The following is a 27,457-nucleotide window of genomic DNA, read 5'->3' as shown; positions in this document are numbered from 1 at the left end:
TTCAACTTTCCCTTAATTGGGGACCGCATAGATTAATGTGATCATGAGGACCATTCATCTCACATTGTGTGTACCCTCAACTCTCCCTTGATTGGGGACCGCATAGATTAATGCGATCATGGAAGTTATAAGTGATGAAAAATGATCATATACCATCTGAGAGGCTCAAGAAGAAGTTCTATAATTTTTACTAAGGCTTGGGATCTTCCTGGTGAAAACCAAGGCCCTTTGCCTGGTTGTTGGCAAATGACCATTGCAACTTTCATAGTCCCTGCGGAATGGCAGAGCAGGCTGCAGGTCGAGGGGCCTAGGACCCTCTACCATTTGCTTTACTTTTCAGGTGATAGGGGCGATCTTTTTCTCTGCCTCTGCTGGGCACGGCAACATCACACCAACCTTCAAGTCATATCAGCTTACCAAAGCAAGTAATAATAAATATAACAAGACTTCGATTCTGAGTTATTTCTGACAAGAAAGGAGTCCTCAATTTTTTTCTTGCTCATGTGTATGGGGTGTGTGTGTGTGTGTGTGTGTATGTCTGTATCTATATGTCTGTGTTGCTATTTTCAGAGAATTTTATTAACATAATAACTGGCCTGATATGAGATACCATTATCATATCTCATGAGTCATTGAAATGAGATATAACGGTTGGACAGGCTGATTTGAAGCTTGGAATTGGTAAGGTAAACAAAGGTTTTTCCCCTTAAAGCCAGCCTGTCAAGCATATAATTAAGGCTTTCCACCTCATCAGTAAGTCATTGAGAACAGATCTATTATGTCACACCCAACCAAAGCACAGACAAGTTTCAGGGCCGTTGTAATAATTCTTTAACAGCTTTGAGCCCGTGTTTATATTTTCTCTTGACCTCTAATCTTGGACTGTTTGTGTTCCCGAGTATGAGCTGCTGTGAAGTCCTGTGCATGGGTTAGGTTATGCAAAACCAGCTTTATGTTGGCAAATGATTTTTAGAGCATGATTTAGGGAGCATCAAAGACATTTTTTTTTGTCTAGACATTTAAAAAATATCTTCATACCCATATCTTTTTGTAAAAAATAAAAATAAGGCAAATTAACACCAAAGAAACTTGTCAAAATTCAAATGTGTATTTTTGGAAAGGACAAACTTTAACTTACTTTCATCAAAGTTCTGTCTTAGTGAATCACCCTTGCAGATCTTTGCTGGGGGTAGTTTTGGTCAGTCTGGTGAACTAATATGAATTAAGTCTGTATTGCCAGGAGTATGTATTTGTATGAATCTAAATAAATGGCTAAATCTTTCTTTCTCTTCCTTTTTTTTTTTTTTTTTGTTTCCTTCCTAGGCCATCTGGAGATATCACCTGGAATAGGATATTCGACTCTCTCTCTGGTCTTCCTCGGTGACCTTTGCAGAGACCATTCATTCATGAGCTATATTTTGGGAATCAGGTCTTCTGGGCAAACACAGTTTTCTTGCTCAACTTCCCCTTTGAGGAGGGTTGGTGCTGAGTGTCATGGTTCCTGTGGGTCCTGCTGGAGGATCCAAACTGGGGGCAGGAGGAGGAAAGTTTGGACTTTCCAGTGAAGTCCAAGTTTAGCATTGAAATCAGGTGCTTGGAAATGAACAACACTGCTTGTTCTATTCTGGGAGGCCTTTGCCCAGTTCCCACTATGTTACCCTTGAGCACATTCTGTGGTCTGCCCTGGGAGTGTTGAAACCTGCACGCATCTTTGAAAGTAAGTTTGTGAACACCACGAGTGGGGAGGAAATCTGCCCTTTGCTGTCTTCAGAAAACAAGCCAGTCTTAGAGGAGATAGGGCCCTATAGAAATAATCTAGATGCTTCTTTTAGCCCCCAGGACACTTAATAGGTATGTAAGGCGTGACAGGACGCTGTGTGGTTCTGCCCAGAGGCTAGGGGAGAGAGACTCCGTGACTGGGGATGCCCCTGTGTGCCCTGGGGCTTTAGGATTCTGTAATTTTCTGATTGTGCTGGAGCCATCCACTTGACTTGAGAAGGAATCCAGGGTCTAGTATAGGGACACAGAAAGGTCACTGCAATGGACTGAATGTTTGTGTTGCCCCATATCTGTATGTTGAAACTCTAATCCCAGTGTGATGGTATTGGAGGTGGGCCTTTGGGAAGTCATTAGATCATGAGTAGAGAGCCTTTAAGATGGGGATTAGTGGCCTCAAAAGAAGGGGTCAGGGAGATGTCTTGTGCTCTTTTTACCACATGAGGACACAGCAAGAAGATAGCCCTTTATAAACAGGAAGAGGACCCTCCAAGAACTTGACCATGCTGGCACTCTGATCTTGGACTTCTAACCTCCAGAACTATGAGAAATAAATGTCTCTTGTTGAAGCCAGGCAGTCTATAGGAATTTGTTCTAGCAGACCAGATGGAGGCAGGAATAATACTTAACTGGCCCTGTCTTCCTTGTTCCAGCTTTCCCTTTCCCCACTGCCTGCAGCCCAGCCTAGCGCTGACATGTTGCCTTCTGGCTTTAAGAGTTCCATCCATCTTCCCAAGGGACCACCTTTCTACTGAGCAGCTCCCTTAGGGTGATTCTCTGTTGACCAGGCTCCAGTCCCGTCCCACTAACCACAAGGCTTAAATGCGAAGTGATCACAATGATTAATAGTCCGGCACTTACAGCAGGTACTATAGTTATTTAAGAGGACGTAATCTTTCCTATTATATGGGAGCATAAATCTCTTCTGGAAACACTGTAGTTATCACCAGAGGCATGTGCATTTCCATTTGATGAAGTAATCCGGAAGGATGGAGCTATCAAAGTCCTATGTTTGGGGTTGTAACTCAACCTTTTTTTTTTTTTTTTTCATAAGCCACTTAATCATAAGGGCAGGGATTAAATGGGGTAGAGTCACTTGAATTCTACATATGGCACCTGTCAGGGGAAAAGCACTGTTTGTTGGTGTGTTTAGTCATGGATAGAAACAGGACTGGAAAGCAGGGCCAAGGGCTGACAGAGCTCCCAGACAAGACAAACAGCTCCCAGGGGGGAGTCCTTCAGGGGACAGGTCACTGCTGTAACCCCTCCACCATCCCTGGGTCTGGAAAAGCACAGGGAATATTTTCCAAAGGCTTCTTGGTCGGCCAGCCCCCAGGACTCGCCTAGTGGATGCAGGTGACTGGTGGAAAGCCATCTTTGAAAACCATTCTCCTTCTTTGATCCTCATTTCAGCCATATTGACCCCTGAAATGACTGATCTCCCTGCTTCCAGCTTCTCCCTAACCTCCAACCATTGGTTCCCATCAAGGTCGGAATGGCCTTTCCACAGTGACCTCTGCTTAAGTCTCTTGGGTGATTCTTCTTTATTCACAGGATAAGGTCTATATCTGAAGCCCTCTGGGACCAGAGCTGTCTACCTTCTTGGCTCAGTCTTTGGTTTCTCCCCATGCACCCTAAAGTAACATTTTTTTCCTTCCTCCTCCTCCTCCTGCCTCCAGTTATTGCCTCTATCCTTGATATATATGGCTCCCTCAGCTTACAATGCCCTTCTTTACCCTTTTGGCCTCCTGAACTGTCCCCAGTCTTTGGGAGGGCACAGCCTCTGCCCTGTGTTCACCCAACCCCAGTTGTTCTTCCCCCTTCCTGCCCCTCTACCCCAGCACTTAGCTAGGCTAGGTTTTCTAGCCCCCAGAAGCTAGTTGGCGCTAAGAACTAGGATGGGAGCCATGCCCACACTCCTATGTCTGGTCATCACACTCCCTCTCCTTTCCCTCTGCTGCTGGCCTGATGTAGAGGACCCATGGAGGCCTCTGAGGCCCAGAGGCTGGTAGAACTGTGAGCAAGAAGACCTGGTTCCCAAAGTCTGTATGGAGACGAACTTCCCCTCCTACCAACACCAAACCCACACTGAACCTTGGAACGAGAAGTAACCCTTCACTGTGTCAGGCGCCAGACTCTATTTGGAGGTTGCTTATAACAATGATTAGCCCACCCTGACTGACACTGCACCTATTCAGAATCATTCCCTGGGTAGAAAGCCCCATCCATCCCCTTCCAAACACCACTCCTTTGCCTCCATTACTTCTCTATTACCTTGTCCATTCCTTCAACTCATTGTTATGACCTACTTGTCCATCTGTCTCCTTTACTAGGCTGTAAGTCCCCTTAAGACCCTGCCTATGTTTTTTCATCTTGATATTCTGAATGGCAGAGGTCATTTTGGAGGTCTCCTCCAAACTCTTCTGCTACTGTAAGGCCAGCAATCTCAGTGTCTGTCCCCCTTGCACTGGCCTCCCATGCCACGTGCCCTGAAGATGGAAATGTAGTCCGTGTCTGATCTCCCTCCATCACCAAATGATAATTTTCTACCACAGCAAGAAATGACAGAGGCAGGAGTTGTCACTCCTTCTCCTTCACTACCAGCCGTCTGACAGGTAATATATCTTGATGTGACATGGGATTTTTAATCTCCCAGTGCTTATGTGGAAGTAAGGGAGGGGTGGGTGTTGGGAGCCAAGGGCAACTGTACTGTGGGTTGCTCTGTTTGGGGGCCGAGCACTGATTTTCGGAGGAAATGGATCAAAGGGAAATTTAGGGTGATTCATCTCCCCTTTGATCCTTTTGCTGAGTTACTTCCAGCTCCCAGGGGCTGTTTGCAAAGCCCCAAATTAAAATAAAATCAGGGCACCTACCCTGGGCGAGCCTGAGTGGGCAGATCCATTGGTCAAAGGATTTTGTGGCTTCAGGTAGGTGAAAAGACTTCTTCGAAAACACCACATATGAACTCCTCACTGTGAGGCTGTCCCTGGCCAGAGATTATTCTTCTGGGCCCCCACCATGCCAAGGTTCCTGGGATTGTTGAAGGCTTGGAAGGGATGGCCCTGCAGCCCTGCACAATCCTGCATCATCATAGGAAAACCATATCACAGCCTTCATGGGGTTTGCCAAGAAAGGAGAGTGGATGGTCAGTGAGTTAGAACACCCTGTTCCTGTACCATTTTGGTGGCATTCTCTTTTAATCAAGTCCAAAATGGTCCCTGAACTGAAAGAAACTCTGATAGGTCATATAATTCATGTTTTCTTTTAAGCAAGACTGTCTTTTAAACCATTCCAAATGGTTTTCTTTTTTTTAAAGATGAAACATATTTTATTTTAAGTAGGTTCAATGCCCAGCATGGGGCTTGAACCTCATGACCCTTAGATCAAGAGTTATGTGCTCTACCAACTGAGCCAGATGGGTACGACTCGCCCTATGAGATGGATAGTTTTTTATCTCAGTTAACTTATTTGTTTTTGTTTTTGTTATTGATTTTTGCTTGAACAAGATAATGTCACCACTTCATGTTTCAAATGTAGTTCTTATAAAAATAAAGCTAATCTTTTCTCTTTCTTTAAAAATCAAACTCATGCCCCTTTTTGTTAACATTTAAGATCAGTTTTCCCTGCCACTGTTTTCCCTCTACGGCCCTCCCCCTCCTTCTTTTCTCTGCCCATCTTGCTTTGCCCATTAGACCGAAGGTGTTCAGTGCTACTGATTTGCTACAGAGCAAAGCCTACTCTGGCCTCCCAGGAGGGTTAGCTGGCCCTCTTCTAGGTCCCTTCTGGTTGGAGGAAGAGGACAGCCCTCATATCACTGAGGGGAGGGACTATGGTATAAGGAGTATATAGGAGTATAAAGGAGCATAGTAGCATAGATCCAGTCAGCAGAACTGGGATCAAGGCCTACCTAGGTGAGGTTGGGCATTGCACAAACTATGTGACATGAACAAGTGAATTTCTCCAAGCCTCAGTTTTCCCATCGATAAAATGAGGATGGGAGTATCGACATAAGATTATTGTGGGGAGTGTTAAGTGAGATAATCTACGTCTTTCCTATTTTGCATGCAAGGAAAAGACATGTCTCCTATCATGCCCTTTCCCTTGTCTTGCCTCTATCAGGAGAATCCATGAAGGCCTAGTACGTGTCCGCTATCCAATCTCAGAACCCAAAAGCACAAGCTGCAGAACAATGATTCTCCCTCAGGAAGTCTCCCCCTTGCTCTATTGACCACCCAGCTTTCTCTTTCAGTGGGTCTAGAATTCTAGCTCCTTCCAGCTGTTCTTCTAGGCCCACTTCCTCAGCCCCTGACTCACTTCTACCTACATTGTCAATGATGGTACAATTTCCAAGGGCCTATTGTGAGTATGGCTGAGACTAGACAAAGGGTATTTGGCCAAGTAAGTAGAGTCATAAAACCTTAATATTCTTGATCCACAGAGCTGGGTTTGATTCAATTCAGTTCAATATTTTTTGGAGGGAGGAAGTCTCTTAAATATGAATCACTGTCCTGGATGCTAAGTGGGACAGTGAGTAAGAAGTTGGGAAAGCATAGTGTTTGCCTCCTGAGGGCTTTCTGTACGACGAGAGGGCTGGGCCATCTGTGTTGACACCAGTGAGGCGGGGCAGAGGTCAAGAGTATCTGGCACTGGCTGTTGTGAGACGGAGAGTCTAGAAGGACTGAGGCAGGGTCGGGACAGGTGAGGAGGAGAATATATGCCAGGCAGAGATGCATGGAAGTCCAGAAGCGAGGAAGTAGCAGGCCTATCTGAAAAACAAGAGTAGTCTGGTTTTGCTGAAGGGGAGTAGGGAGTGATATATTAAAGCTGTTGGCTGGGATAGATCTGAGGTGCTGAGAATACAGGGGGAAGAGGCTTGGGCTTTATTCTGAAGCTGTGGAGAGTCATTGAGAGCTTCTGAGCAGGAGTCAGCTCTAGAAATATGAATTCTGCTCTACCAAGCAGGGTGTGTGGTAGTTTCCCAGGTGGTTACTACCTTGGGGAAGAGGGGCGGTAAGAAGGGAAGGGAGAGGGCCAGGGGATTTCGGTGGGGTAGGGGGACCACTAATAAGGTCTGGTGGCTGACTGAATGGAGGAAGGATCACAGAAGAAGAGGAGGGAGGAGAAAGAGGGAGGAAGACGTCCTAGCCCAGTAGCTGGTCGCTGGGAGGGTGGCGAAGCTGCTGATACAGAAGAGGGTTCAGAAGACACTAGTTCGGACTGAGACCCTGCCTGGAAGGCAGAGGGTGTTGTCCCTCAGGCGCTGGAGAAGAAGGGGGTCTTCCAAGCTCTGGGGCTGCACTGAGGACTCCTGGTCTCGCTCAGTTCTTCAAGAGCTAACAGGCTCTTTGCTCTGCCCCTGTGGGGCACATGGTTGGCCAGTGCTCCCAGGAAAACAGCTCACACTTGTGAGCCATGGCAGGAGCGGTCTGGTGGCTCGGTGGGTGATCCTTTGTCTCTGGGAAACCTCAGCGTTGCCTAGCAAGTGCCTGGCTGTGTGCTTGCTGCCATGGGCGTTTAGGCAGTAAAGTCTAAACCAAAACAAAGGCAGGTGTCTAAAAATGTGTCAGAAGCTGTTTTTTGGCATGTTTCTCAACTGGTATTGACTCTATTCCTTACCATAAATGTAACCATTTGTTTTCTGGAGCTATTTGCCTATAACTGTGTTGGGGCATGAGCCTGCCTCATTCTCCTTCCTGTGGCATCCCCACAGAGTCCTGGGCTCTGCAATGGTGCAGCTAGCTTCCGTCTGTCTTGAGAAGGTGCTATGAACTGGGAGTCTCCCTGAGTGAGTGGGGGGTGGGGTGTTGGAAAGGCTGCACAGGGGCCTCCTGAGCGGGAACAGGGCCCTTACTAACTTATGACGTCACAGACCAGTCAGGCACCCTTACGCTGACCTAAGGCTGTATGGGCAGACCATCAAATACTGTTAAAATGCTATGTAGCTTTTTCTTCCCCATTCCTCCAGGAGCCTACAGCCGCCATTCACTGAGAAGGCTTTCATGGTCTCCCAACAGGTCCAGGTCAACAAGCTTTACCCCCAAACTGGTTTTGCTTTAAGAACTCTATGGCTGATCCATGAGATCGGCACACCTGACTTGTCCCTGCATAGTTGGTGCCACCCCTCCAGAAGCTCTCCACAGCTCCCCAGGCTGGGACAAGGACACGCTTCAGGGCCAGAGTCTGCTCCAAAGGCAGATGTGCTACCTTTGGGAAGGCCCACCTGGGCCTCTGTGATGACATGATCCCCCACGTGAGGTACTGCATACTATCCTGGGTCCAGAAGCCCCACCAAGGGGTACTGATTAATACAAGAGCCAGAAGAATCCATGTATGAGTCTCACAGTGGAGCCCCAGTGTATAGTGGTTCTTACTAGTGGCCAGTGTCTTTAGGGAACAGCCCTCCATCATTTCTCAAGAGCATTCCACACCTTCCCATGATATGGCAATCTTCCTACTTTGCCACTGTCCTTGCTTATGGGGGTTCTGTGCCCTTCTGCCTGGTTTCAAATGGCATTTGGCAAGACTGGAGAGTGATTCGGAGCTAGTAGGGAACACTTGGAGGGGGAGTCATCAGTGATGCCAAAAGACAGTCACTCTGAGGGGACAGAATGGGGAAGCTACTCAAGTCTGGTGATGGTCTGAGCTTCTCTGCTCAGGGCAGGAAAGAGCATGCTTGACCCAAGCCTGCTTATGCAGAGGCACTCACAAATTCTTTTAAGTCCCTTGGCTTCTACGCACACTAATATTTCCGAGGCTTGGGACTTTGTCAGGAAGGAGGGGCAGAAGGTGAATTAAGGGCGGCTGGCTGAGGACCTCACAGTGTGGCCTAGCAGGCATGCAAAAAGGGGAAGAAACCCCAAGGGCCATGGGAGCCCCTAGGGAGGGTTAGGAAGGATTTTTGCCCAGAACTGTCTGACAAGGCTTCTGTGAGAAGCACCACAGTGTGGTAGAATGAATCTCCTATGGATAATCAGGGGACCTGGGTCCGAGTCCTGCCCTTGCTAATAATCCACTCAAGTGGATTATTGTTCCTGTGTTGGATTCTGGTTTCTGCACCTTATCTCTAAGGCCACATTCTGACACTTAAGTTTTAGGGTCCCAATTAGGACCAGTGGGAGTTAACACAGGGGGACAAGAGATCTCTGGGGTCTGCATGGAGTTTGCTTTCACTGAGAGGCATGCGGTCAGGTCCTCTAACACATGGTAACTAAAGGGAGCAAGCTGAGAAAGGAATCAAGGAAAAGATAGTTGTTAGCGTTTCTTCTCATGAATGTAGAGCCAGATCCTTGGTGGGATTCTGTCACAGAAATCCAGATGCCTGGCAACCCCTGACCACAAGTCAAGTCCAGGGTAAATGCTGATTTCACTGATGAAAATGTAAAACTAAAAGAAAGGATGAAATAATGATACACATGCCCTTGACACGTATATAATGTAAATTTATAAACACGTATATAAAGCAGATTACTGCTCTCAAGCCACACGGGTCCCTTTTGTGGGCAACCTGCAGATCTCATAAGCCCTCAAATTTCCGTATTTCAATAATCCACTACCCTAGACTCTGCGGGGCACAGAGCTGTCACGCGGCTTCGTCAGCTAATGATGATTGCCAAAGTGGCTCCCCTGTCACATAACTGAACACCATGGCGTAAATATTTAATCCTATTAAATATTTATCCTATCTATGTGGAAATTCAATGTTTTGGTCCTACCGTCTGTCTGTCTTTTATAGTCTCATCCACATAAATGTCTGTCTTAGACTGCAAGCATTAGAGGTCTGGGAGTGCATTTAAATTGTCTTAATGGCACGATAGAGTCACTCCCATATGGATAGATATTTAATACGTGCAGTTTTTTGATCCTGAGGAGGAAAAAGAGAGAAGAAATTTCTGAATTTCTCTCTTTCTCTATGGCTTCTCTCTCTCTAATGACTGGCCTTCTGTCCTATTTGACATTGAAGCTGCAAAATGGACCCAGCCCTTGGAGCAACGTGTCTCTCCTGATGACAGTGGGTTCTGTGTCCGTGATAGTTTTGTAAGTGGTGCCTTCACAAGGGAGCCTTGTTGCCACTTGGAGGTGGAGGGGTGAGGGGAAGGGTTCCACATTACCCCAATCTTTACCCAGGAGGAGTGGAGCTTGGAGGCCAAGACCCATGCGTCTGCCTGCTTTGGAAGTATCAAAAATGAAAAGTGCACAAGCATGACTTTTGCTTGCTACTATTCTTTTTGGCACCAAAATAGCTCTTGAGTGTCATTTTCTCCTTTTCCCAAGGCTGTCTGAAGCCAATCTCAGAGGCAATGGCTAGTACTGAAATGACTCAAGATGGAGAGAGAATGCAAGGCTGGCTTGTAGACACAGGCAGGCTGGATTGTGTGAATTTCCTCCTCTCCTCTTTCCTTAGATGGCTCACAGCTAGACCACGCGTGTCACAACAACAGGAGGTCTGCAAACAATGCCTGATACCATCCTGTGAAGTATCTAGACCAAAGAAACTCATGAAAGAAGACTCTCATTTGCCCTCCACTTTGAACCTCACCATTTCACCCAGTGGAGTCCTCCACATTGCTAAGCTCAATGACCAGCTTTTAGTACTCACCCAGCTTGGCCTCAGGGCAGCGCAGACCCTCCCCCTCTTTTCCTCCTGTCTGTCTGACCATACCCTTTTAGGTCTCTCTTTTGGTTCTTCTTCACCACTCTTGTCTCCAAACATCACTGGGACTCAGGTTCTTAGGCTGCGTCTCACTTCTGTCTACACCATGCCCTACTATCACAGCTGGGTGAATATTGACTCTGCAAGTTATAATTCTGTCTCAGGCTTTTCCCCAGACTCAGATTTATCCCAGTTGCACACTCAACATCTCCACTTGGAAGTCAAATGGACATTTCAAACCTAAAGGTCCAAGACGGTTTTTTGGATACTCCTGCCCTGACATCTTTTCCTGTCATCATCTTCCCTAAATCAATAAATGATGATTCAGCTTTTACTACTGCTGAGGACAATTGCCTTGGGATTTCCTTGAATTCTCTGTCTCTCACATCCCATATCTGATATGCCAGCAAATGAGACCATTCTGGAGCGTGGTCCACCATGTCGTGTTACCAGCATAAGGCAGCACCATCTCCCGGGGCAGTGGCCTATTTGGCTCCCTGCGTCACCCTTGTTCACTTCCATTTCATTCTGCACGTGGCAGCTGGGGGGATCCTGTCAAATGTATATAGGCCGTGTCTCTTCTCAGCTTGAAACCACCAGGAGCTTCTTTGCTCACCTCTAGTAAAAGTCCAAATTCTTACAATGATTTTCATGATCTCCTCTTGGTTAACCTTAAACCTCATCTCCTACCACTGTCCCTGTTATTCACTCCTCCCTGGTCATATTAGCCTCCCTTCTGTTTCTATGTCCACCATCCTCCTGCCTTGATGCCTTTCCATGGGCTAGTCCCTCTGCTCAGAATGCTCTTTTCCCAAATATCTATGTTTCATTTCCTTATTGCCTTCAAGTCTTTATTCAAATGCTACCTCCACAGTGAGGTATTTACTGGCCACACCTCAACACTTCTGTCTTCATAGTACTTGTCATTTTGTCACTCTCTGACATACTATTTAATTTATTGTCCATCTCCCCAGTAGAATATAATTTCCACAAGGGCAAGGAAGTTTGACTATTTTGTTCATTGCTATATCCCCAGTGCCTAAAACAATAACTGGCACAGAGTTGTCCTTAGTTGATTGATGGTTGGAGGGAGGGAAGAAAGAACGAACTAGAATATATTTTTGCATATAATTTTACTGGCCACATTGTTTGTTCTGATAACTTTGAGAAATGCTTCCCTACTATGCCCTTTTACTCCATTGTCTTTCCAACCCCTGTTCCTTCAACTTCCTCAGTGATTTTGTAGGTTTGCCTAGGAAAAAATGAGTCTTTGGATCCCCTCTTGATAAGCCCAGATACTACAGAATGTGCCATTGAACTTCCCTTGTGCTGGAGCCAACTCTGGGTCACCGGTGCGTCTAGTAAGGGCTGATGGGGATTCTGCCTGGAAGTTGCCAGAACCATCGATGAAGAGTGATAATACCCTTTTCCCCTTAAAAGACTACTTAATTTTGGAACTGCAAAGAACTGGCAAATATATTAAACTGTAATCTTTTAGCAATTTCAAAGGCCAAGATATTACTTTGAGACACACATGTAATTTGTAGCAGCACTTCTCCTCTTGTATTTGTTTTGAAGGGCAAATTATGAAGTTCTGAAGAAGAGAATATAGTTCTGAAGCCATAGACTTGCCTTTCCTGCAGATCTGTTAGGTTGCCAATTCCTTAATAATTTAATCACATCAACTCTGCTTGTAATTGTAATTCTCCAATAGACAGTCCTTTGGACCTGTTTTCTGGCTCCATTCCCAAGTTTCTCACATTCACTTCACTGCAAGTGTTATTTTTTTTTACTCTTTATATCTTGCTTTTTTGGATACTTATTTCCTTGCCCCATCCCCTAGAACTGTTCTACCATCAACTCCACAACTAAAGGAGCTAGGCTCCCATTCCATCCTTCCAGGACAGACTGATTGAGGATAAGAAGCAAACTCAAAAGTGTCCTCCAGCCATGTGGTGAGAGACAGAAGAGCCATTGGAGCCTGATTTCTTCCGTATTTGGACTTATGAAAATGAGGCAGAGACCCTGTCCATTGGAGTATGCAGTTCAGTATGCTCTTCCCAAAGCTTAGCCAGCAGTGTGGACAAATGGGCCTTGTCAATGTGGTCTGCTCTAGCAGCAGACAATACTCCATGCTGGAAACTCCCTGGAATTTATTCACTTAATGGGCAAGGCAAGGAAGCAACATACTTCTCCTTGGAAGCTCTGGCTTTAACCAGAGAACAGAATAACTATACGTCTCTGTGGATGGCAATTAATTGGTAGGGCATACTGCACATTTTAAATAACACAGTAAGAAGCATGCTCATCACCATTAATCATGAGTTAGGGTCTTCACGCTGAATTAAGGTGAAGAGAGGAGCCAAGATGTCAATTCCTGTGCCTTAGAGGTAAGCTTCTGTTACTCACAGGCCAATTTATTTATTCACCATACCATTCAGTCCACAAACGAATCAACTACTCCACAGTACCATCAACAGTATAATACAAGCTGCCAGGCATTTTTCCAGAAAGACCCTCAATGGCATCATTGTTCACTGTTACAATCCATCAAAGGTGTTGTCTTCCAACTTGCAAAACTACTTAGTAGAGCATAAAGGTCTCCTTAGGTTATTAAATTATGCTGTTATGAGTCCCTTGTTGTTTGTGTGTTTTAATTGTGTATTTGTACCTTGAGCAGAATTATCAGAAAGGGAACAGTTGATAGATGTATTAAATCAGTCTTTGAAATGAGGGAGCAGAGATTTTGTTCTCTATTCACATCTTTGACTGTCTTCTTCCATTTTCCCTCCACCTGCTCCTTCTCCCAGATTCCCAATTAGAACTCAGTTACTAATGAGCAGAAACACACAGAACCCAACTGGGGAGTTTGAACACAATGGACATAATGCCTGCCAATAAGGACAAGAAACTAAACTTATGAGTTTATATATGTGTGTTAGAATATATGTCTATACACATTCCTACACAATAGGACATTAATACTCTAATGGGAAGACCATAATCTGCCTCCTGCCCAAAAAGATGAGCCTGGAGGAGGATGTCTGATTAAAAAAAAAAAAAAAGAATCCAAGAATCCACCTTAGCAAAACCTCAACCGTCTTTTAGAATCTTTCTAAAAGGAATATGAAGCTTTATAGATCAACAGCAATTATGTCACATCTGCGACGAATTTCTTTGAGTAGAGATGATTGTCATCAATGCATCCAATATTGCTCCAGCAAGACAAACTGTAAGGACAAGTTGGTCGTAGATAGTCTTGCTGTTCTGGCCCCTGTCTCCTCCCTCTCCCGGAACCTAACCCAAGACAGAAAGACTGCTCACTGTTTCGGGGCTTTTCTTCATCCATGCCTTCATCCTCATTCTCGGGGTCAATATCCTCTGCCTGGGTGATCCAGTCCAGGTAGCCCTTCAGGTCCTCTTCTAGCTGCTGCTTCTCTCGAAGCTTCTGGAAATCTCCTCGAGCTTTGGCCTTCTCTCTCTCTTTGGAAAACTCTCTGGGGAGTGAGAGCAGAGGGGCAGGGCAGCATACAAGAAGGAGCAAGGCCAGGTGGGCGGGATGGAGAGATGGAGATAAGAGAAAACAAAGGGATTAATTTCTTCACACCAAGAGACCCGCCCACCTGCCCCAGCTCTCCACAGACAGCCTTCTCTCCTCATCCCAGGCTTTGTCTCTATTCTCACATAAACAGAAAGTCACCAAAGCAGACATTCCTGATGCAGGCCAACAGAGTACAAAGGGATGGATGAAGTCCATTTCCCTCATTCTTGGATCACAGTCATGGCTTTTGCCTTTTAATAACAACTATTCTCCCGTGACCCGGAAACCCCTTTCAAACGGTCACTAAAAACCTTCCATGACAGTTAGGGACTGTGCCCTTTTATTCCTGCTGGAACTGGGTGGCCACTGGAAAACCTCAAAGTATGTCTGGGTGACAAAGGCGTTAAGGGCTGGTGGCATGCTGAAGCCCACTCACCCGCACTGGCTCCCAGGAGCCTACCACACATGGCTCTTTGCTGTTCTAGCTTCACTGATGTCTCCTTGTGGCTCGAAATTGGCCATGGTGGGAATATTTACACCCTGAAAATTGGCAAATGCTATAAACGAGGGCTCCCCCCACCCCAAAAGCCAATTGGTAGATATTTACCACTGATTTAAGGCCCAGGAGGTTTCGCCACCTCAACCTCTCTTCTCATTTCTAGAGTTTGTTTTGCCACTTTTAACATGCCTGGAAGGATTTCTAATCTAGAGAAAGTTCTTCCCCACAAGGAGACAAATGAGGACTCTAAACACAAGAAAATGTCCTGGGGGCTGCCCTTTTATTTAAAAAAGAAATGTAATCAGGCTGGTAAAATACATAAAAGCAAGATGATATAAAAGTTAAATGATGCATTCAGTTTAAAACAATAATGGGTAGAAATTGCAATTGGATTGGGATTTGCTGGGAGAAGGGCCTATTGAAAAATTTCTGACAGAATGGTATTTCTTTCCTATTTTCTGATTCTGTCGTGATTTTCTTTCTGACTTCAAATTCACTTTCTGAGCAAGGAAGGGGCTGGCAGCAGAATGTATTGATCAAGAAGGCTAGTTCTCAACTCTCAAAGCAAGTCTGTGTCTTTTCTTCCAAAATAGGTATATTAGGAGCATTTTGGTTTTTGATATTCACTCTATGGGAAATGGGCCCTCAGTGGTGTATTCACACATGTGTGTGAATATATGTGTGTATGTGAGAATGTAACATGCATTGGGCATCTTGGTTAATTCACAGAGACAGAATTCCTCCTTCTTTCACCAGTACAGGCCTAGTTCAGGGCAGGAGGCTGTAGAAAACCACCTTGAAGGAATTTCTTGAAAGGCGCCTTGGAAGGAAGTACGCAGCAACAAGCCAGAGGTAGACGAAAGCTCCTGAATCCATTCAGTCATTTAGGGATGGCTCTACCACCACCTCCATTTAATATTTGCATTTTGCTTGTGTTGCTTAGGAGAGCACAGATTTTTAGTCTTCACCATTTTCATGGATAAAAAGGGGTTAGAACTGGGAGTGGTCTAGGGAATTTTTTAATTGGGAGATGTGGGGACTCTCAAACTAATGAGTTTTCTTCAACTGCTGTCTTAATGATGCTCTGCTTTGGATGGAATTCTCTTCTTAAATTTGATTGAATCCAATTCTAATTGGATTGAACTTGCTCTTTCTCCGGCTTCCTGCCAACTGGCAGGTACCTTCATTTCCTTCCCAGGGAGTTTAATATGAGGGAAAAGGCCAGATTGACAGCTCAGAATGAAGATGGAAGCTTTGCCTCACTTTGTTCCTTCCCTCCTTTTGCTGTTGGGGACCAGCATGGATAGATCCCCTACATCTGGTCATACCACCTGGGCTGTAGACTTGCTCTCTGGAGACAGTCACTTTATACAGCAGTTGCTTCCCCATGCAAATTGACTCCAACAATTGTGCTTCCAAGACTTTCTCTGGACTTTCTGCCCACACACATTTGCATTCTCTATTTCTTTTCTGTGGAATGGGTTTGGGGTTGTAAGGGGACTGAATAATAGAAGGTTCACTTTAGCTCTTTTGGAATATTTCACGGAGGGTTAAGTTCTAGTTACAAAACAATGACCCATCCTTCTTCTGGAGTCAGGAGAATAGGGCTGGGATCAAACTGGAGTTGGAACAATTGACCCAGTCCTGGGTTACAGCATCTCCCCCATGGAATGAAAGCTCATCATCCACACCCTAAGACTCTGGGGAGCTAAAATAAACATCTGTAAGGAGAAAAGAAAATGAGTTTGTATTTGGGGTGTGAGGGGAGTAGAGATAGGGTCAGATCTGAAGCCTTACTGGCTCTCACTGGCTCCAGTGGAATAAGGGGCATAACTTGGCTTGTGGCTGGATGGAAGGTGAGCCAAGATTTCTTTTTCCAGACTCTACTCAGTAAGGGATTTTCTGGGTGGTGGTATCTGATTCTCATTATCTTCTTGCCTGGATGCCAGCCATATGCCTGCTCTGGGGACTGAGCTAATGAAGACATGAAGCCCCAGCCTGACAGGCTGTGCTGGGCCCAGGGACCAGAGCTGGCTAGACAATCAGTCACAGCCATGGGATTTGTCATAAAGCAGGAGCACTGCTCTTGCCAGCAATGGCCAACATGAAAAATGAGGGGTGGAATGGAGAGCTGGGGACCAGTCTCACTAATGTAAAGCATGTAGAAAACCCAATCAATACAGAACGCTGGGGCTCTGGGCCCTCTGATGATCAACAGTCGATTCTTATTATTCATAGGTTCTGTATTTGCAAATTTGCATACTCACTAAAGTATATTTGTAACTCCCAGATCGATATATGTGTACCTTTGTGGTCCTATGCAGACATGCAAAAAACTGGAGTCACATTCGCAGCTGAAGTTAAACACGGCAACACTCTGCCTTCTTGTTTCAGTTCTCATACTGTAAACAGTGTACTTTTTATGATCTCTTTCGTGCCATGTTTGTCACATCTCTGTGCTTTCTGTTGGTGGCTTTTCTGTTAAATAATAGTCCCCAAGCACAGTGCTGCAGTGCTGTCTAGAGTTCCTAAGTGCGAGAAGGTTGTGATGTGCCTTAGGGAAAAAAGTACATGTGTCAGATAAACTCTGTTCAGGCATCAGTTAGAGTGCTATTGGCCATGAGCTCATGTTAATGAATCAACAATATATATTAAATAAGATGCCTTTAAACAGAAACACACATAAGGTTGTGTATTGGTTGGTTGACACAAATGTTGTGACTAGAGGCTTACAGAATCCTCGCATTTCTCCTGTATTTCTCCCAAGAGTCCAAGAGTAATGGCTTAGTATTCATTAATTCAGTGTTCATAGTGACCTCATAGACTATAACTACACAGATAATGAATGTGACTATAGACGTTCTGTCCACCCACAAAGAATGCATGTCCCGGCCTTTCTCTTGGATCCCTCTGGTCCCAGACATTGTGTCTTAACTACAGCACCATGGTTCAGTTATGCTTTCAGGTTGCAACATGCTTCATCCCCAAGCCCCCTGTTGTTTTGGGAAGAGAGACAAGCCCATCTCCTGGGAGGAAAGAAGACAGGAGAAGGAAGACTATCCACCTAAGAGATCCTGAGTTCCTTGTCTACTGAAGGCACATGTCTGATGTTCTTGGTTTGTAATCATTTAAAATAAAAAGTGACCAGATTCCAGAGTCTAGGTACTTTTACCTGACATAGCTTAAGTGAAATTTCGAGAATCTCATTGTCACCGCTCTAATTTTAGTAGGCTGGAGACTGAGATTTTTGGAGAGAAAAGCAAATATAATCCAATTCTTGTCTGTGCTAATACCAGTCCTGTGGTTTGTGAGGATCAATAGATAATGAACATGAAACCACTTTGAAAAAAACCAAGCAGAGAAAGTCAATTATCATATGGTTTCACTTACTTATGGAGCATAAGGAATAACATGGAGGACATTAGGAGAAGGAAAGAAAAAGTTAATTGGGGGAAATCGGAGGGGGAGACAAATCATGAGAGACTCTGGACTCAGAGAAACAAACAGGGTTTTGGAAGGGAGGGTGGTGGGGCGTTGGGTGAACCTGGAGGTAGGTATTAAGGAGGGCACGTTTCGCATGGAGCACTGGGTGTGATGCATAAACAATGAATCTTGGAACATTGAAGGAATAAAATTAAATTTAAAAATCCATGTGATATATATGATTTACATTGGCTCTATCTGGCCTCATGAGAAAGATGTTCTGAATATGTGAATGTTCCAGATAAAGGGTGCCTGTCTGGTGACCAAACTCTTAGAATGTTTATGTTTTTCTTTATAGAGTGTCCTCTTTCCTTCATAAGTAGAACACTCTAAGCATAGTTTAACCTTTCCTTGGTGACTGAAGGACATAATTTATGAGGCTGTGTTACTGTGTTGGACTGTAAAATAGTATTGTCCTTAATTGATGGGTATAGGGTCTCAGGCCTCTCCAGTTCCAAAATGCTCCAAGGCTTTAGTTCTACTGAGCTGGTGTAGAGGGGTGTCTGTTCTCTCTCAAGGACTATTAACCTTTGCAGGGATGCCAGCCCCTATGTTAAACAACCATGCCCTGCTGCAGCCTCCAGAGTGGGGGCTCTAGTGCTTTCTCTTGGGACTCTTTCTGTTCCTGGGGGCTGTTTCCAACAGCTGCCTCAAGGATTGCTTCTACTTTCCTCCCCACTCCTGTTGATCCTCCTCATTGCACTTATTGCTCTTCACCTCCCCACTTCTTGACTCAGATTTAGGAACATGGGCTTAGCCAGTTAAAAGGGTTTGGGGATTGTATCACATGGAGGTTAAGGATAGAGGCTGTGGATTCACATTGCTTGGATTTAATCCTGGATCCTCCATTTTCACCTGTAAGGATTGAAGCGGTTTCCTCATCTGTACCTCTGTTTTCTTCTCTAGAGAATGGAGCTATAAATAGCACCGAGCTCATCAGACTGTTGTGGGCCTCGAATGAGTTATCCACCAAAAGCTCCATGCACTGAGATTGCCATGGAGGCTGTTACTGTTAATGCTATCATTGGGACAGTGAATTTCGTGGAGCTCTGAGACTGTTTTGGATGCTTTTGGAAGGTTGGTTTAATCGAGTCTGACTGATGAATAAGCAATGTTGTTGCATTTTTATGATGACTTTTATGATATTGTTCTGACTGATTAAGATGCTGACCCAAAACTGAAACCACGGCTACCACCATGTGGTTAGCCAACAAGAGGCTGATTCTAGGTTTTGTCACTGCATGGACCCCGCACAGGTCATTCAGAGTGGCCAGCCCTTTTGACTGATTAAAAGCCTACCAATCAACACTTCTCTGTCAGTGCAGAGGGTGTGCCCAGCAGCCAAGAAGCCTTGGAAGGTGTTTTATCAGCAATTCCAGAGCTGTGAGTTGCAGACTGCTTCTCTGGGACTGGGTCAGGGAAGGTGTCCTGCTACATGGACTCCAGAGCTCACAGTTCTGAGGTCTGAAAGCCTTAGTGTTCCTTTTCAGTCAATTCATGTTGGGAGCATTATTACTACATGACAAGCTTTGGGACTGAACTGGTCCAAGACATGGTCTTCAAAACGATTTTTCTCCAACATTAGCAGCTGCTGCCGTTTGACTTCTCTGCCAGGAAGACAATTTTCCTTGGGGGGAGGCAGCAAGAATGACTGTGAGTAGATCTCCTGCTTAAGAACGGCCTTCATTGGCTAGTGCTGATTCTTCATTTTGGATTCCTGAGGGGAGTTTTACTGCTTAGATTTGTTCTTAATCTCTGGGGGGAAGAAAGTAGAATCACTTTTTTTTTTTTTTTAAGGTTCAAAGCTTTGGCTTGTGTTACAATTCAAGTTCATTCAATGTATATTCAATGGATGGTGATGGGAAGATGGGGTCCAGGTTCTGCCTGAGTTCTGGTCCTTGTTCTAATACTTAGAAGCACAATGACATCACCTAAGCCTGGGCTCACTTTCCTCATCTTTAAAAGGAAAAGGCTGAGGATTTTATGCAATTATTCCAGTTATGATAGACATCAAGTAAACAATAATCATTGTCATGATAGCACCATTATTGAGCACTTACTATATGCCAAGTATTTTACACAAACACTCTCACTCTAGTATTACAACAATCTATGAGTTGGCATTATTATCTTCATTTTTTTTTTTTTGATGGTTAATTAAAGTTCAGGAGGGTGAAGTTGCCCAACATCATGCATCCAGCAAATGCAGAGCTGGGATATCCAAATTTGTCTTGAGTGGGAGTGAAGTTGGTTTTTTCAATGCTTTAATTCATATAAACACAGGAGCATTTTCTTGTGTTGTAACACAAAAATGAAAACCTTTATATCTTCCAGGCAGCTAATCAGGGGCTTATGTTATCCTGTTCATCATTTTTATCCCTGATGGAAGACCCTAGTTTCCTGTGTGGCCTTACCTTGGCAAAAGGCACGGTGTCATCAAAGTCCCTAACAGGCACCCACCATGGAAAGGAGTGAGGGGAGAAACAGATTCTTCCCTTCACCAAATCCCAAAGACTAAACCTGATGCTTTTGCATGGCATTAGGCTATGGCAGGAGATGGGAGGAGCTGTTCCCAGATCATGTACTTAGTAAAAATTAAATGCAATCATTCCTGTCATGCCTGACTTTCTCCCAGCATTAATGTCCCTAGAGACATAGGAAAGGCTATTCAAAGCAGCTGACCTGTCTTGAGCAGGGCAGAAATAGATTGTCCCCCTCCCCCTTGTAGCAAAGGCAGCAGAGTAGGTCACCCATGAGCAGGTCATCAGGAGCATTTAGGTGTTAGGGCTTGGCATGGCTGGTGTGGACTTGTGAAGAAAAAGGTAGGCTGAGGAAAGGCCCAGTGAGTCTCTGCAGTGTCAAGGTGGCCATCCCCAGGGCAGCTAGATGGCCCAACCATATGCTATTTCTACCACGTTTTAACTTCATCAGAGCAAAGGCCAAAATTAGGCAAACTTTGTACTTGTAGCCAAGTAGATACATTTAAAGGAAAGTATATTCCATCTCTATTCTCCAATAATCTATGGCTTTGAACAGCTAAGCACCATTTCCATTCAGAAAAAGGGTGTACAAGACTCAGACTGTAGAGTCTATGAATTAGAATCAAAGAATATTTTATTTTTAGTTTGTATTTGTTTACTTATATTTTAAATCAAATCCTTATTATCCCAGTCCATTCAATAATGTGTGGAAGCTACCTTAAATCTTTACTGTTAGCCTGCCACAAACTGTAATCAGGCAAGTACCTATTGGCAAGGCAATCCCTACCGCTAAACCCTTTCAACTCAAGGCTTTCACCACACAGCTCCTCAGGTAGAGGGAGAAGCATCCTGCCTACCTACTTAGCTGCTTCAGGGTGGAAGGGGGTTGGATGAGCTAGGAGACAGGTGGGCCTAAGAATCTCCTCGTGAAGCCCAAACCAACAGATTAATCCTTGTACATTTGATCCTCTGTCCAGCCAGGCCAAGGCCATTCACTTCAAGGCTCCTGAGGTGGCCTCTTATCCCAGGTTCATCAGAGCCAGAAAAAAGAATAAAGCCAGGAATAGCAGAAAGAGTAAATAAAATAAAAATCAAGACCTTTTTCCTTGGTCCTGCTTACCCGCTAAGAACACCGAGAACCAAGTTAAGTACAAAAAATGACCCTATGATGATTAGTGTAACAAAATAGATCCAGGGCCAGTCCCTTCCTACGGCATCATTGACCTGGAAGAATGGAATGATAGTTAGTGAGGCACACTCAGCAGCCGAGCACGGCCAAGTGCCCATCACCGGCTCCTGAACACTGACCCAAGCAGTGCCGGGACCCAGGGATCCTCTAGGTGCAAATCAGAGGCCAAACAGCCTGCCCAGACACTGGGTCAGAATCTGTGGTTGAATGGGTACTTATTTTTTCTGGTTTTCCTGGCCTGTTAGGATCCCATCCCTGAGGACCCTGGTGATGGATATAGTGGGTCCTAGGACCTTGCTCGGCTGCATTGTAAAGAATACATAGAAACGGTCAGCTTACCCGCTCAACACACCGAGAACCAGATTTAGAACGAAAAAGGATCCAAAGATGACCAGACTGACAAAATACACCCAGGGTAACTCATAGCCCATAGCGTCCTGCATCTGGAAAGATGAAGGCAGATTAGGAAAGAGAGAGCAGAATAAGTTAAAGTGAGGAGGCAGGCAGGAAGGGTGTGGACAGAACTGGAGGAAACTGGCAGGTCTAAGCCAGGATCCACTGTCACCCCTGGTACCATCGATATTCAAAATACTTCCCCATGACCCTGACCTGAACTCTAAGGGACATCTGTAGGCTCTAAATTTTGGCTCTCTCTGTTGTTTTATTTTCCAGAACCAGAAAACTTTCTTCAATGTTTTCACTTATTTAATAAGGTGGGTCACCTAAAAAAGTGATTTCTTGAGCCTAGAGTGGTTTCAAGTCAGTTGGGTTTTCGTGGCATGGAGTCTTCCACTGCACCCAGGACAGCCTAACCTTGGTATCAGGTGGGCCTCAGCTCTTCCTGAAGGAGCCAGATACCCAGAACCCCTTCCCAGGGATTTTCCTGAGCTGGGCCTGGAATTTAGAAGCAAAACTGCAGTGTTTCACGAGCACTCTGGGCCACGGACCAGAAAGGACTGTCGTTTGGTTACTTAGGCAGACAATAGTTCCTGTCCTGCAAACACGTTTCCTTTAGCCTGAAGACAGTGACCAGAACCTAACTGTTTAATGGAGGCAGCCTCTGAGAGGTGACAAACACCTGTAGCAGCTGGAGGCAATGGTTTGCTGGGTCCAATGCTTTGGAGAACCACTACACATTTCTTCCCTGGACTGTGTTCATTGACGTCAGTAGGGTACCCTGAAACTGGTCATGATGGGCAGAGTGGGCAAATGACATAGATCAGCCCCCACTTTACCCTTTACCTTTAAGAACGGGTGGTTAAACATTTACCAGCACATAGCTGGCTGGAGGGTAGGTATAAACATGATGTGAAGTTACAGAGCACAATTTTTATCAAACAGGAAATTTGTTCTGATTTAGGCATTCAAATTTATTTCTTTTAATGCTTTCCAACTAGACTAAGCAGGATTTAGTCATATCTTTCTAAAATGAACCCCAACTTTGTCCTTGTGAAATTGCCTTACAGAAATCCAAATTCTGTATACAAGCTTCCCAAATGATTGATATTAGTGGATCTCTGAGTGTGGCCCTGACCTGTTTAGAAATGCACATACTTGGCCCTCCCTGAAACTATGCAGGTGGGCCCAACAACCCATGTTTCAGCAAGCCCTACAGCAAGTCGAGTCTGATGTGAAAGTTTGAGAACCACTGATTTACAGCTATTCTCCATAGCTCTCAACTTCAAATATAAGGACACGAAAAATATCGTGATTCACTACCTGTCCCTGCTTTGTTACATGGCAGTGTTCCTTAAAGTGTGGTCTAAAGACCACAGCATCAGAATCATCTGGAAGAATTGTTAACGACACAGATTGCTCCCAAGTCAGTGAGCCTCATGACTCTGCACATTAATCACCCAGGGGATTCTAAAGCTAGGTGCCTCAAAGAGTTACATGTGGGATGGGATAGTACCTTCCTCAACCCTTTTCAGGCTTCAAGAAACCTTACCTATGTGCCTGAGGATGCTGGACAAATACTACGTTCTCTGTGTTCTGTGAGTAAAGCAGGTCAAGAAGTACTGCTCCCACCTAGTTTAACTGGTTTGAAGTGTTACATCCCGATAGGTTCTTTTCAAATCTAATACTATTTATCTGGGCTCACTATATTTTGGTTGAAGGAATCTACCAAATGCAGCCATAGCACAGAACACAAAAACTGTGTTCAGGGTTTGTGGGTCATTGTCTTGAACTGAGTCACTGAGCAAAAGAACAATTTCCAATGTAAGTCTACTTAACCATGTTGTAATTCAATTCAGTTCAAGAATTTATTGAGCATTTCCATTCCCACATACTCTGCCATTTTGCACATGGTGCTTATCATTTTCTAATTTACTTATTACGTGTTAGAATGTAAGTTCCCTGAGGACAAGCAGTTTTGGTCTGGTTTGTTCACCAGACCAAATGCCAAAAACAGTGCATTGCATGTGACAGATACTCAGTAAATGTTGAGTGAATGAATGAACTTGATACGTGCCAGGCACTGTGCTATGAATAGGAAGCCCTTCCTAGCATGGGAAAAGATTAAAAAAAAAAAAGGCAGCTATAATGTGAGTTGGTAAATGAGGTTGTAGGAATAACCATAGAGGTTTCTCGAAGTGTAGAAGAAAGAATGGCTGTCTGAGGCTTGGAAAAGCAAGCAACTGACAGATCAGGCAGAACTGGGTAAACCTTGCACCTGGGGCAATGAAGGCAGGAGTGTAGGGGCAGATAGGAAGCCCAAAGGCTTTGTGATCCTGGGACAGAATTGGGGATTTCCTAGGAAGTTGGCAATTACTAAAAATAGAACCCACAGTTGAAAACCCATCCTGGCTCTGGGATGGAGACTTTTCCCAGTGGCTGAGGGTGAAAATATCCAGAAAAACAGTGGTTGTTAGGAGAGGCAGGGTAGAAAGGTTTGTGTGTTTCAGAGCTTGCCCCCATCACAGGGAGACTGAAAGACTCCTTTAACCAGAAAGTAACCGTCAGAGGCAAGTCTACAAAGGAAACCAAACCAGCAGAGGAAAGTCCAATGACCACCCAGGAGGAGAAAAAGAAAACTGCACCATGTAAGAAAGGGCAGGACTGGTGAAATGAGTTAGGGAGGAGAAAGGCATAAGCATGATGGCGAGATAGCCAACCATAGGCCATAGAATGATTGTAAGGATGACCATGTGATTCCAGGGTTTTTATGTCACATTTTATTATGGAGAACTATGACATAAAACTTTCACTATTCTTAGCAGTGGTCTCATTAGAGTCCACATTTGTTCAACAGTATTTCCTGAGTGCCTACTGTGTGTAAGATATTGTGATCTGAGCCAGTGAGAGTGATGGGGTTAAAAACAGCCTTGGGATAGGAGAAGTAATCTGTGAGGAGGTGTTTATGGAAACTGGATCCAAGGCCATGAAGCCTCTATGTGCCCTAGGTTTTCCTTTCTCAGATTAAGTCTGGCCAGTGAAGGTCAGAGTCCTCTCCTCCTCCTTAAGTTAGGGAGGGTGGGGGAGGTCAGAAAGAGCTGATGAAAGCTGTGGACTCCCACCTGAGAAAAGGTCCATGCCCATGACGTTCTGCCTACAACCCCATGGGTGCATGGGCCCAATGTTTCTGATCAACCAGCTGCTCTGTGCTAATCCGGGAAGAGCTTTTCCCAAGAGTGGCAGAGGGGGCCTGTTCTGCATGAGTTCTCTTGCTTTGCCTCAGATCTCAGACCTTACTTAGGACATATAGGAACATGTAGTTGCTGGAGACAATGGCACACTTGCTGCTGTTCACCCTTCCAGAGCTGCCTCTGGAGCCTGGGCAGATGGAGAGTGGGCATGAGGGCTGGCTGGCACTTAACCAACTGCCTTGGAATGAAATTTCTCCTTACTGGTTCCTCATAACCCTAAAGAAAATACAGTTCCCTGAATCACATCTATCTCATAAGTCAACAAACCCATGAACCTTGAAGATTTCCTTGGGCCCTTATTCATTTTTGGGTGTCCTTTCCTTTGTGTCCTAGGTAAGTGACTTCCAGCATCATTAAGGGCTTCAAATGGAGGGGGCTACAAGCCACATTGCCCATACATAGCTCATAGAGAGACCTGTGATAACCTTATGACCCACAGATAAACTCATGACCCATAGATAGCCCATTAATATCTTCATAACCTTATGACCCATAGATATCCCATTGATATCCTCATGACCTATAGATATATTCATGACCTGTATATATCCCATAGAGAGCCAGGGACATATTCAGGAGACTCATGGTGTCTACCTCTCCCTTATTCTATGCTTCTGCTTTGGTCTCATCCTTGTTGTGAGACAGTTCTTTCAAAGGTTTAAGATGCAGAATAGCAGGTGAGGGGCAGGACTCAGGAGGGCAGATGGGAGATTAATAAGCTTCCAATGTGTTCCTAAGATCCTATCACTTCTTCAGCAAGCAATGCTCAACAGCTACTAGTGAATGATTCTCTGGTCTGTCTGGCTGTGGCCTGAGAGGAAAGGGCCCCCTTTGTTTTCTCTTTTACTTTCTCCTCTTGATTCTAGGCCACCTACTTTTGGGGGCAGACTGGGTAGAGAGCATACAATATGGATGGCTCTGAAGTAGGGCAATGCCTGGAGTGATGAGATTGATGTCTTAAATCAGCTGGAATGGAGCTATTAAGAAGAGAGTGAATGAATAAAGACATGTTTTTAAAAAATGACCTAGATTGCTGACACCCTTATTTAGAGGTGAAAAAAAGGATAGGTTTTCTCAAACCACTAAAGCTATATGTTTCTTAGGTTTATAACAAAGGAAGCTTTGTGACTTTTTTAAGGAAGGCACATATTTAGACATTTTGATGTCCACCATCAGCAGCCATTGCAGCCTCCAGGCCCAAGGACTTAGAGGATGACCCCAGCCTTCGCTGAAGCACATGCTTGATTATTCCTAGAATCTACAGACAGCCCAAAGATGATACTGAATGAAAAACACAGAAGGATTTCCTGAAAACAATATCTAGTTCCTTGAGGGCAGCCTCAACCATAAACGTTCAAATCCAACATACATTTTTTTTTTCCCAAAGAAGATAAAATAGGAGGAACAACACCTCCTGAGTCCTAGTGCATCAAGGCTGCTCTCAATCCTAGCTGATTTCCATGAGTTTTCAAGTTGTGGCAGCTTCTCCTAAGGTTTGTTTCACAGTCGCTGTGGATCTAAAAAGACTAAATAGTTTCACTAAATGCCAAGAGGCCTGTCACTTGACAGCAAAGGCAGGAGGTGCTGGCCCATAAAAATCATAGTGCTTTCCACAGAGTACAATTAGAGGACAGGGTTTGCTGCTGTCATGATTGTCAGTGCCCAGGGCAATGTCTCAAAAAATCTGTGACTACTCTTGACCTTCGTCACCTTGCATGCAGACACCCGTAGATCAATGAGTGAGCAGCAAGTCAGACAACAAGCTTAACCTGACTCCTTTCTGACCCTGCACCCGTTTATTGTTGTACGTGGAAAACTCATGACTGCCTCAGGGCACAGGTGAAAGCCTGGATTATGTGGGGGAAGACACCCAAATGTTCCTAACATGAAGGCAAACCAACACATCTACTTTTTAAAAATCCCTGAATTCACATGGGATCATGGGGATCACTGACATCCTGGGGGAGGTTAGGGAGTGTGAGTGGCCCCAAGTATGAACACTTGTGTAGGAGACAGCAGGCTCATAGCCAAAGGAAGCCCTGCTTATCTGTCCTGGGCAGCAATGAGCTGTGAGGTGACTGCACGATACTGGTGACTGCACCTTTAGGCAGGTGGCCTTTCAGGCACCTTGGGTGAGAGCACTTTGGGGGAACATGAGCTGTTTCTTGGTTCTATTGAGAGAACCTAAAAAC

General features: G+C 44.8%; 1 protein-coding gene across 40 annotated transcripts in view; it reads right to left on the bottom strand.

The window, feature by feature from the left end:
* Positions 1–27,457, bottom strand: part of CACNA1C (calcium voltage-gated channel subunit alpha1 C) — a 735,043-nt gene that overhangs the window by 169,940 nt on the left and 537,646 nt on the right. For 27 of the 40 annotated variants that reach the window (XM_045071751.1, XM_045071753.1, XM_045071763.1 and 24 more), the window contains exons 8-9: positions 21,550–21,653; positions 13,751–13,923 (exon numbers count right to left, since the gene is read on the bottom strand). In XM_045071751.1, the coding sequence (XP_044927686.1) occupies positions 13,751–13,923; positions 21,550–21,653 (277 nt within the window). Of the gene's footprint in view, positions 1–13,750; positions 13,924–21,549; positions 21,654–21,957; positions 22,062–27,457 lie in introns of all 40 variants that reach the window. The other 13 variants (XM_045071752.1, XM_045071757.1, XM_045071772.1 and 10 more) reach the window with 2 other exon arrangements.

The sequence above is a fragment of the Mustela putorius genome, unplaced genomic scaffold (assembly GCF_011764305.1).
Source record: "Mustela putorius furo isolate JIRA1106 unplaced genomic scaffold, ASM1176430v1.1 tig00003988_pilon_pilon_pilon, whole genome shotgun sequence".
In the NCBI taxonomy this organism is placed as follows: Eukaryota; Metazoa; Chordata; class Mammalia; order Carnivora; family Mustelidae; genus Mustela; species Mustela putorius.
This window is presented reverse-complemented; position numbering and strand designations above follow the sequence as displayed.